Genomic DNA, 12,092 nt, shown 5'->3' with positions numbered 1-12,092 from the left:
TGCTGCTTTATCTCAAACCAAAAATACAACACAGTAATCACAGGTTGGGCAAGAGCCACAGTGCCCAACAGGCTGATTACCAAATCCAGTTATACTCTTGTTTTATGCAGTTGAGAGCAAAGGACGATTCGTGAAACAGGTTCGGACTGAAGGACTAGAACCTGCGCTTTCAAACAGTGATTGGAAGCCAAAATTGTGTTGACCAAGACAATCTCACCAGGACTGTGGAGAGGCCAAAGATCAACTTTCAGTTCTGAACACCAACAGGATTGCCAGGCCAGCAAGATACCATGAGCACCACTGTACATACACATTGGGACAATGACTGCTCTCTACCTCAGGATGGCTGTCCTCTTGGGAGGAGGGAGGGGTATGAATAACTTGTATGCAACGCCTACAGACTATACAAAGAGAAAGGAGCACCAAGGTTGGGAGCAGTTTGTCCCTTTCTACTCCTACATCTATGTTGATTCTTTCTCAGTCTCTACATCAGGTGAGCATTATGCTCATTTAGTACAGCTTTGAATCCCTGAACAATTCCAGAAATATTGGCCCAAACAAGCCAAGAGCCCCATTGGAATTTCACATTTAAAAAGTGACACCAATGGAAAACACATGGTTTTGTTACCTTCCACCCGATTCTAATGGCAGAGACCAATGGTTATGAGGCACCAGGTTCCCAAAACCAGCATTGAATTACAGAAGCAGCTTAATCAATGAGGACTAAAGAAATTTAGGCACACTTTTAGAATTGTGGAAAAGATTATCAGTGGAAAAGAGTAAAAAGTGGTGAAGCAGCAAACCATGGCAGAGTTTTTTTTTAAAAAGACTGGATGGATTTCTGTTAGTCAGGGGGCACAGGGCTATTAGTCCTAGAATCATGGTACGGAAACAGATTTGGAATGGTAGGCTAGATGGACCAATGATCATCATCTTAAATGATTACAATAGTACATAATCTTTCCCCTCCTCTTCCTCCTCCTCCTCCTCCCTTGGCCAGAATTTATTTGCTGCAAATAGTTAACATTAGTTTAGTATAAACTAGATTAACTTACAACTTTTAAGGCAAGGCAATTGCATTAATTGCCAACTCAACACAAATCAGAACTTGTAACATATGTTGGACCCTGGGCCAAATGAAGTGTTCTCACTACAGTCATCCAATCACTACTTCTCTCAATTCTCAAATTATGGGTTGGCATGTTTGGTATTTTGACACACCCACTGACATGCCACCGCTGTTCCCCATGCTTCACGCCACCAAAAAGCAGTTACTACCTTAGCTCAGCAATAGCAACTTTTAAATCAAGAGGTTGTACATAACTTTTGCACTAGTTTAAAAAGTCTGTCCAACAAGCACCTTAGAGACAAGTTTTCAGACAGATTCAACTGGTGATGTGTGAAAGACTAAACTAGAGGCAAATATTAAGCCAAATTGGGAAGCCATGGATACAAATCTGGTGCCAAGTGCAGGGAACCAATATTTTTTTTATTTCAACAGCACATTGTAAATGCAATGAAGTGATTATTACTTCAACATATAGGTTCTGGAAAGGGTATAGAAGTACTATTGGTCAACAAGCTCTGGCGAGATATTTAAACCTAACATTACGTACATGCTGGTGACAGTATAGAAAGCCAACTGTGACACGACTGCATACAACAGAAATCTGAAAAACTTCCAAGAAAAATATTTTAAATTACTTCACACACATTATAAAGACAGTTCTACCTTTTGGACACTTCTTGCAGAACCTGGATAAGTCATGTTAGATAGGAAGCACTGGAATCCCATTTCAAATATTCAATGAAAACATTTTCTGCTTTTTGTCCCCCTCCCCTAAATATTTCTTCCTCCTCCTTCCCCTTCAACTCCCAGGCTGAATACGAAGTGTGGTCAGCCTCCTCCCATGCCTCCATTAGTACTGCACTATGCCGCTAACTGGTGTGTGGGGCCCAGGAGTAACACCCCACTCTTTCCTCTCTTCTTACTTCTGTTCTTGGGCCTCTGCTCAGAGCTTCCCAATAGTGACAGCTCTGATTAGGAACTCAGTGGGGAAGCTCACCATACATCACACCAGCATCATGTCCTTGTACATTTAGTGCCCCAACAGTCATCCCATTTTTTAAAAAAAATTAAAACCAGTGGAGCCATCAATCTGCAGGAGCACCGTAGTTAATGCTGCCAGCTGACTACAACAGTGCTGAAGGCAGGGGATTAGATGCTACACCAGTACACTGTGGCATCAAATGGTGTTAAGCATCACTAAGAGCATACTATAACTATGGGCCTTTTAATACTTCCCATTGTGGATCTGATTCAGGTCTTTAAAATTATTAAGGGCACCAATAACATACAAGTGGATAGACTGTTTGAAATGTTGGGGCCAGCTAGAACTAGGAGCTACCATTTAAATAGAGATAGCAAGAAGCAAGGTTGAATATGCAGAGTTTTTTTTTCCCCTCTCAGAGTGATTGACTTGTGAAACAGCATTCCAGAGGCAATGACGAGTACTGATCCCCAACAGTCCTTTAAGACGTTAAGACGCATTTTTGTAAATCTACGAGGTTACGCAGAAGGTAGGCAAGACTTTAGGCAATAAGCAATGGGTTGCGGGTGACCTGGGACTTGCCTAATCATCTTTGAGAAGTCAGATAGGATTTGACAGATGTTCCTGAATTGGCTACAGGTCCGGGGATTTTACCAGCCCTCCCAGGAGGGAGGGGGTAGAGATATAGGCATGAGCATGCATGGGCCCCAATGGCCTTTGTGTCCTGCAGTACAAAAGATGCTTCTCTGTAGAACAATGTAATGATCAGACAAATTTATGTTACTCAGAATTTAAAACAAGTTGATTCTGATCAGATCCTATTGACCGGACCTTCCCACCAGCTCTCATTGAAATTCTCTTTTAAAGGGTAGGGGTGGGGGTGGGAGAAGAAGAGAAATAAAGAATGGCAATGCATCCTTAAGTTGCCAGTCATTTACAGACAATCAGAGAAAGCAGCACATATTGCATTAATCTACACTGTGCTGTAGCCTACACAAGTGATGCATACTCCCAAACATTTATAAAGTGAACACTGTCTACAGTGAATCACTTCTTTCCCCAGACCTCATTTGGATTAGAACATGATCACAGACTTACCCACTTTCTCTGGCTCAGTTACTGTAACATTCATGTCAAATTGATCCTCATCCTCCTCCTCTTCTCCCTCCTCCTCTTCCTCCAATTGCTAAGGGAGGAAAGCACATGCATCACAGTCAGCAGGCCTTAAAGTAACCCAGCAAAAGACATGCAAACCTAAAGACATTTCAGTAGACATGGCTACTTTATGCTTTTGTTTACTACTTAGCACCAGTATTCCTAAGATGGAACAAGGCAATATTACAGGCCTGAAAAGCACTAACAATTTCAAAACAGCCAATTACTGCCAAGAATTAAGGATTAAGCAGCAGGGAATCAGATGTCTACACCACTGTGGGCCTCTCTCTGGGTGATGACTTGGAAGTAAAGAAAGTACTTCAATGGGATGGCATGCATAGAGTCCACGTCCATTACAAGTGTGAACACCCCTTTCAAGGATCAAATGCATTCAACAATTATCCATTCTATATTTAATCTTCCTCAGGAATGTTCAACTGAGATGGTTGGTTAACCAGAGCACCTTATAAAGCAGCACTGCCCCACAACTCTACTGCTAACTTATAGAACAGTCTATACTAGTACCCCAATGGGCCAGCTAGTTAAACAGTGACAAGCTGAGCTGTATAGACCAGAAAGCTCCAATCTGACCCCCAGCATACACTATTAATTAATGGTAGAGGCATTACTATTGACTTCAGCACTCCATTAGGAAGAGGAAAATAACCAAAGTTCCTACTGATCACTGTCCTGTATACCTGCTGAAAGGGTGTTTGTGAACAGCAGCAGGGGTGGCTGCAACATCCCCCTCAAACACCAACACTGATCTAGCCACAAGAATAGCAGTCAGTCTACTAACACAACCGTAAAATTGCATTAAACAAAAGCATCAATGTCCAGACTTCATATTGAATCCTTACCTCCTGGTACATTTTGGTCTGGGATTTGATAGCAGTACTGGGTGGCACTGTTATTGACAGGCCAGTAGAGGCTGGTTTGGTCTGACTCTTGTCATTTGGAGGGCTGTCCAGAGATAACTCCACAGTGGCTTCTGCAACGAGATAGCATTCTTGGTGCAGCCACAGTGTATCACCCTCAGCATGTTTTAACCACAACGAAAAGGACACACAATTATCTTTCACAGGTTGAAGAGGAGTTGTCCTTACAACAAAGATACTCAATCTCCCTGCTACCGGCTGGGATACTCAATCTCAATATAACAGTACTCATAATGCAGCCCTGGAGCACTTATAGCCAACACCCTGAGACTCCAGCAGATCTACTGCTCTGTATATTTTTAGGCCACCATTCACAGCTCTGAAAAAGTTGCTGGAAGTGGAATCCAGCACAAGTCTCTCCCTAGAGTTTTAACATATCTCAACCCTACAGCACTGCTCCCCACCACCCCTCCTTGGCAGTAAGTTCCCACACAGCAACTGTTCAGGGTGGCACAAATTCAGGGGTTCACTGTGAATCACAGCCACAGGTCCATGCTCTATATCAGTGTATTGGAGCTGGTGAGCACTTCTGAGCACACCTGTCAAGGGAAACACTGCATGGGATTGCAGTCCTCAAAGATTTAGTAAACATAATCTTACCCTTAGAGAATATCAGTGGAGACAAACTTTAGGGTGGGGTGGCAGTGTAGGATTGCAGACGCCAGAAGCACTTCCTGGCTAAGAATTTCAATGTAGGATCCCCTAAATGCTGACAGAAAGCCTGTTCTTAAATTTGCAAAACAACTTTTAAAAACATGATGGCCTACTCCAAAATGACAGTGTGAATCTGTAGTATAGGTACAGAACTATCGCTATTTTTATATTGTGACTGTGCTACAGCCAAGCCGCACAATACTCCCATCAGAAAATCAACGTGAATGAAGCAAACTCCATGCCAACTAGGCGGCGCTCAGGATTTGAGGGAGGCAGTGGAAAAGATGGACAATCAGACCTAGTCAATACTGACATGTTGATTAAAAATAAAAGCAAACCAGAACTTGGGTGGTCGCAAGTCTCTGCTGAAGTGTCACTCTCCAATATAAAGAGTGATTCTCCACCCACAAGCACCTGTGCCATTCCTTGTGTAAAGTAACTCCAAGGAGATTCCTCCCTGCACCAGCCAGATGCCAGAACACACAAATGGAACTGGCTAGCCCAGAGACTAAAAGATTTTACAATGAGAATCAAAGTAATGCTTTATATAGTTACTGGAGTTTTAAACTCTTTACCTGCAAAAATATCTTGCTCATCGTCATCAGAATGTATACCATTTGTCTTGGAATTGCTGCTGGGAGTCTTTGTGGAATCCATCTCCGATGGGCTGGTCTATAAAAGCCATTAAAATTCACTTAAAAAGGGTTAGAAGCACTAGCACCTTAAGATTGATGAACAGCTTTTTAAAAAAGGTCAAGTTTGGTAAATGTCAATTGGCAATACAAGTTAATACAACCACCGTTAACAAGGTCAAGGCTCACTGAGCAGCATCACTGGCTTGCTGCGTGACCCAAAAATTGTTCATTCTTTATATCAGCTCATCTCACCAGTCTCAAAACCGGGCATCAGCTCTCTGGGTATTACCCCTCAGGGGATCGCCAAGCATTTATGCCTCTCACTATTGAGAATGTACAAAGTACAGCTCCCAGTAAATCTCATTTTCCTTCAGAATTCAGCTAGGAGTGTGCATTTGCTCATGAGGTAAGTGTGCACATCACTGGGCCCCAATCTACTGAACCAGGTTTCCAGGTGAGCAAACCACAGAACTGGCCACCTTGTTCAAATAACTTCCTATGAAAGGTTCAACAATCTCAGTCCAAAACTTCCATCTTTTAACAGTTTTTTTTTAGAAACAAGTTCTTTTGCAAGAGGGTGGGAAGGACAGAGAGAGAAAGACGACAAGAGGTGGTGAGGGTGGAAGGAGGAATAAGCCCAAGTGGCCTGCATACTACAGAAGTCTTAAAAAAAAGTAACTCCCAAAATAATTTATCATCAATACTGATGGCAGAACTGGGGTGGGGGTAGGGGTAAAAAAAAAGAAAAGCAAGCAAAATAAAGCAACTCCAAGCATACCGTTCACCATTTGGGGATGATGGGGGGTTTAAACTAATTTGGCAGGGGGATGGGTGCCAGGATGTAGCAATGGAAAAGGAGAAACAAGGGGCACAAAGGATCGGGAGAGAAAGATAGCACTAGAGCAAGTAATAGTACAGTATTAGGTGGGATCAGACTAAGAGTGCAAGAATGTCTAAGACTGGTTTGCAGTGCATGTATGTGAATGAACGAAGTGTGGTAAAGCTGCAGGTTGGTGAGCTGCAGGCACAAATAGTCACATGGGAATGATGTTGTGGTGATAACAGAGACCTGGCTCAAAAAAGGGCAGGATTGGGTACTAAATATTCCTGGATACAAGGTGTTCAGGAAAAATAGGAAAGGAAAGAAAGGAGTAGGGGCGTGGCAGTATTGATTAAGGAGAATACTGCAGTACTAGAGAGAGAGAGAGAGAGAGAGAGAGAGAGAATGTCTTGGAAAGGTCAAGAACAGAATCTATTTGGTTAGAGTTAAGAAATAAAAAAGGTACCATTACACTACTGGTGTATTCTATAGGCCACCAACTAGTGGGAAGGATATAGAGAAGCAAATGTGCAGGCAAATTAGAGAGGTGCAAGAGCTATAGAGCAGTGATAACTGGAGACTTCAACTATCCTAATATAGACTGGGATAACAATAATAAGGGGCAAAGAGAGGGGAGGAATTTTTGAAATGTGTTCAGGATAACTTTCTTGGCCAGTACGTTTCCAGCCCAACGAGGAAGGAGGCATTGCTGGACTTGGTTCTAGGGAATGAGGCGGGCCAAGTGGAACAAGTGTCGGTGGGGGAGCATTTAGGGAGCACTGATCATAGTATCATAGGTTTAGAATAGCTTTGGAAAAGGACACAGGTCACTCTAATGTAAAAATACTCAATTGGAGGAGGGCCAATTTTAGAGGGATGAGAACAGATCTGGCCTGGGTAAATTGGAATCAAAGATTGGCAGGCAAAACTGTAATTGAACAGTGGGTGGCCTTTAAAGAGGAGATGGATCAGGTGCAGTCTAGGCAGATTTCCACAAGAGAGAAAGGTAGGGCAACTAAAGCCAGAGCTCCCTGGATGGCAAAAGTGAGTGAGTAAGATGATCAAGGCGATTTAGACAAGTTGAGTGAGTGGGCAAATACATGGCACACAATATAATCTGGATAAATGTGAAGTTATCCACTTCGGAAGGAAAAACAGAAAGGCAGAGTATTATTTAAATGGTGATAGATTGGGAAATGTTGATGTACAAAGGGACCTGGGTGTCCTTGTACACCAGTCACTGAAAGCAAACATGCAGGTGCAACAAGCAGTCAGGAAGACAAATGGTATGTTGGCCTTCATTGCAAGAGGATGTGAGTACAGAGCAAGGATATCTTTCTGCAGTTATACAGGGCCTTGGTCAGACCACAACTGGAGTATTGTGCCGTTTTGGTCTCTTTACCTAAGAAAGGATATACTTGCCAGAGAGGGAGTGCAGCAAAGGTTCACCAGTCTGATTCCTGGGATGGCAGGACTGTCATACGAGGAGAGATTGGGTCGACTAGGTCTGTATTCACTAGAGTTTTAGAAGAATGAGAGGGGATCTCATTGAAACATAAAATTCTGACAGGGCTAGACAGACTGGCAGGGAGGATGTTTTCCCTGGCTGGGTAGTCTAGAAGGAGGGGTCACAGTCACAGGATACAAGCATAAGAGATAGGAGCAGGAGTAGGCCATTTGGCCCCTCGAGCCTGCTCCGCCATTCAATGAAATCATGGCTGATCTGATTTTTACCTCAACTCCACTTTCCCGCCTTTTCCCCATATCCTTGCTGATCAAAAATTTGTCTAACTCAGCCTTGAATGTATTCAATGACTCAGCCTCCACAGCTTTTTGGGGTAAAGAATTCCAAAGATTCACAACCCTCTGGGAGAAGAAATTCCTCCTCATTTCAGTCTTAAACAGGCGACCCCTTATTCTGAGACTATGCCTCCTAGTTTTAGATTCCCCCATGAGGGGTAACATCCTCTCAGCATCTACCCTATCAAGTCCCCTCAGAATCTTGTATGTTTCAATAAGGTCTCCTCTCATTCTTCTAAACTCCAATGAGTATAGACCCAACCTGTTCAATCTTTCCTCATAAGACAACCCTTCCATACCCAGAATCAACCTAGTTAACATTCTCTGAACTGCCTCCATTGCAAGTATGTCCTTCCTTAAATAAGGGCACCAGAACTGTATGCAGTACTCCAGGTCTCACCAGCATCCTGTACAGTTGTAGTATGACTTCCCTGCTTTTATACTCTATCCCCCTAGAAATAAAGGTCAATATTCTGTTTGCCTTCTGGATTACCTGCTGCACCTGTATGTTGACTTTGTGTTTCATGTACGAGGACACCCAGATCCCTCTGTACCACAGCATTTTGTAGTATTTCTCCATTCAAATAATATTTTGCTTTATTTTTCCTCCCAAAGTGGATGACTTCACATTTTCCCACATTATATTCCATCTGCCAAATTTTTGCCCACTTAACCTGTCAATATCCCTTTGCAGACACTGTCCTCGTCGCAACTTTCTTTTCCACCTATCTTTGTATCATCAGCAAATTTGGCCACAAGACACTGTTCCTCCATCCAAGTCATTGATATATATTGTACATAGTTGAGGCCCCAGCACCGAGCCCTGCGGCACCCCACTAGTTACAGATTGCCATTTTGAAAATGACCCTTTTATCCCGACTCTGTTTTCTGTTAGTTAGCCACTCCTCTATCCATGCCAGTATATTACCCCCAACACCATGAGCTCTTATCTTGTGCAGTAACCTTTTATGTGGCACCTTATCAAATGCCCTTTGGAAATCCAAATATACTGAATCCATTGGTTCCCCTTTATCCACCCTGCCCATTACTTCCTCAAAAGAACTCTAATAAATTTGTCAGACACGATTTCCCCTTCATAAAACCATGTTGACTCTCCTGGATTCTATTATGAGTCTCCAAATGTCCTGCTACTACTTCCTTAATAATGGATTCTAGCATTTTCCCAATGACAGATGTGAGGCTAACTGGTCTATAGTTACCTGCTTTCTGTCTCACTCCCTTCTTGATTAAGGGTGTTACGTTTGCAGTTTTCCAATCCGCTGGGACCTTTCCAGAATCTAGTGAATTCCGGCATTTAAAAAGACATCTTATGACTCGCAACAAAAATATATCCCTGTTAGGAGGAAAGACTCCACAAAAGGGTGAACCAACCATGGCTAACTAAGGAAGTAAAGGATGGTATCAGGTTAAAAGAAAAAGCATACAACATGGCAAGCCATCAGGTCCAAGGGACTTGTCAGCCTTTAGACCCATTAGTTTACCTAGTACTTTTTCTCTAGTGATAGTTTTTAGTTCCTCCCTCCCCTTTGCCCCTTGATTTTCTACTATTATTGGTATATTATTAGTGTCTTCTACTGTGAAGACAGATACAAAATATCTGTTCAATTCCTCTGCCATTTCCTTGTTTTCCATTATTATTTTCCCAGTTTCATCTTCTAAGGCACCAATGTTTACTTTAGCTACCCTCTTCCTTTTTATATACTTGTAGATGCTTTTACTGTCATTTTTAATATTTCTTCCCTCTATTATTCTTTTAGTCATCCTTCACTGTTTTTTAAAGTTTTCCCAATCTTCGGGCTTACTAGTAATCTTTGCCATGTTGTATGCTTTTTCTTTTAACCTGATACCATCCTTTACTTCCTTAGTTAGCCATGGTTGGTTCACCCTTTTTGTGGAATCTTTCCTCCTAACAGGGATATATTTTTGTGGAGTCATAAAATGTCTTTTTAAATGTTTGCCACTGCTTATCCACCATCATGCCATCCAATCTGTTTACCCAGTCCATTTTAGCCAATTCCACCCTCATTCCTTTATAATTGCCCTTATTTAAGTTTAACAGTAGTTTCAGACCCAAGATCCTCACTCTCAAACTGGATGTGAAATTCTATCATGTTATGATCACTGTTTCCCAAGGGATCCTTTACTTTGAGATCATTAATCAATCCTGTTTCGTTACCCATTACCAGATCCAAAATGGCCTGTTCCCTGGTTGGTTCCCCGACATATTGGTCTCAGAAACAGTCCCTAATACACTCTATGAACTCCTCCTCAGGGCTATTTTTGCCAATTTGATTTGTCCAATCTATGTGAAAGTTAAAATCACCCATGATTATTGCATTACCTTTTTTACAAGCCCCCCTTATTTCCTGATTTATATTTTGCCTTACTGTTAGGGGGTAGAACATTTAGGACTGAGATGAGGAGAAATTTCTTCACTCAGAAGGTGGTGAACCTGTGCAATTCTCTACCAAAGGCTGTGGAGGCCAAGTCACTGAATATAGTTAAGGAGATATAGATTTCTTGACACAAAAGGAATCAAGGGGTATGGGAAGAGAGCAGGAATGAGATATTGAGATAGAGGATCAGCCACGATCATACTGAATGGCACAGCAGGCTCGAAGAGCTGAATGGCCTACTCCTGATCTTATTTTCTACGTTTCTATATAAACGGAAAAAAGGGGCGTATGACAGATTTATAAGTGAGAACCAGGCAGAATATAGAAAGTTCAGAGAGGAAGTGAAAAAGGAAATATGAGAACAGACTGACAGCCAACATAAAAGGGAATCCAAAAGTCTTCTACAGGCATCTAAACTGGAAACGGGTAGTAAGAAGAGGGATGGGGCTGCTTAGGGACCATAAAGGAGATCTACTCATGGACACAGAGAGGATGACCGAAGTACTAAATGAGTACTTTGCATCTGTCTTTACCAAGGAAGAAGATGCTGCCAGAGTCTCAGTAAAAGGAAGATACAGTTGAGATACTGGATGGGATAAAGAGGCACTAGAAAGGCTAGTTGTACTTTAAGCAGATAAGTCACCCAGTCCGGATGGGATGTATCCTAGGTTGCTGAGGGACGCAAGGGTGGAAATTGCAGAGCTACTGGCCGTAATCTTCCAAACATCCGTAGATATGGGGTGGTGCCAGAGGACTGGAGAATTGCAAATGTTACAACCTTGTTCAAAAAAGGGTGTAAGGATAAACCCAGCAACTATAGGCCAGTCAGTTTAACCTCAGTGGCGGGGAAACTTTTAGAAACGATAATCCAGGACAGAATTAGCAGTCACTTGGATGAGTGTGGATTGATTAGGGAAAGTCAGCACGGATTTGTTAAAGGCAAATTGTATTTAACTAACTTGATAGAGTTTTTTGATGAGGTAACAGAGAGGGTAGATGAGGGCAATGCAGTTGATGCCTTTTGAAAGTTCATATACACGACATTTGATAAAGTGCCACATGATAGGCTTTTCATCATTGTGGTCCATGGAATAAAGGGGGCAGTAGCAACATGGATACAGAATAGGCTAAGTGACAGGAAACAGTGTGAACGGTTGTTTTTCGTACTGGAGGGAGGTGTATAGAGGTGTTCCCCAAGGGTCAGTGCTGGGACCACTGTTTTTCTTGAAATATATTAATGCCTTGGACTTTGGTGCACAGGGCACAATTTCAAAATTTGCAGATGACAAAACTTGGAAGGGTAGTAAACAGTGAGGAAGATGATAGACTTCAAGAGGATATTGACAGGATATGGGCAGACATGTGGCAGATGAAATTTAACACAGAAAAATGATACATTTCAGTAAGATGAACGAGGAGAGACAATATAAACTAGAGGGCACAACTCTAAAAGGGGTTCACGAATAGAGATCTGGAGGTAGATGTGCACAAATCGTTGAAGGTGGCAGGGCAGGTTGAGAAAGCAGTTTAAAAAGCATACAGGATCCTGGGCTTTATAAATAGAGCCAGAATACAAAAGTATGGAAGTCATGATGAACCTTTATAAAACACTGGTTCGGCCA

The 12,092-nt window shown here is 42.3% G+C and overlaps 1 protein-coding gene across 1 annotated transcript in view; it reads right to left on the bottom strand.

Annotated features, from left to right (window-relative positions):
- LOC137304750 (sorting nexin-1-like) overlaps positions 1 to 12,092 on the bottom strand; it is a 37,941-nt gene that overhangs the window by 18,000 nt on the left and 7,849 nt on the right. The window contains exons 2-4 of the mRNA XM_067973444.1: positions 5,374 to 5,470; positions 4,067 to 4,197; positions 3,150 to 3,237 (exon numbers count right to left, since the gene is read on the bottom strand). Of these exons, the coding sequence (XP_067829545.1) occupies positions 3,150 to 3,237; positions 4,067 to 4,197; positions 5,374 to 5,470 (316 nt within the window). The remainder of the gene's footprint in view (positions 1 to 3,149; positions 3,238 to 4,066; positions 4,198 to 5,373; positions 5,471 to 12,092) is intronic.

Source organism: Heptranchias perlo, chromosome 38 (assembly GCF_035084215.1).
Source record: "Heptranchias perlo isolate sHepPer1 chromosome 38, sHepPer1.hap1, whole genome shotgun sequence".
Taxonomy (NCBI): domain Eukaryota; kingdom Metazoa; phylum Chordata; class Chondrichthyes; order Hexanchiformes; family Hexanchidae; genus Heptranchias; species Heptranchias perlo.
Note: the sequence above shows the minus strand (reverse complement) of the source record. Positions and strands in the feature narration are given on the sequence as shown.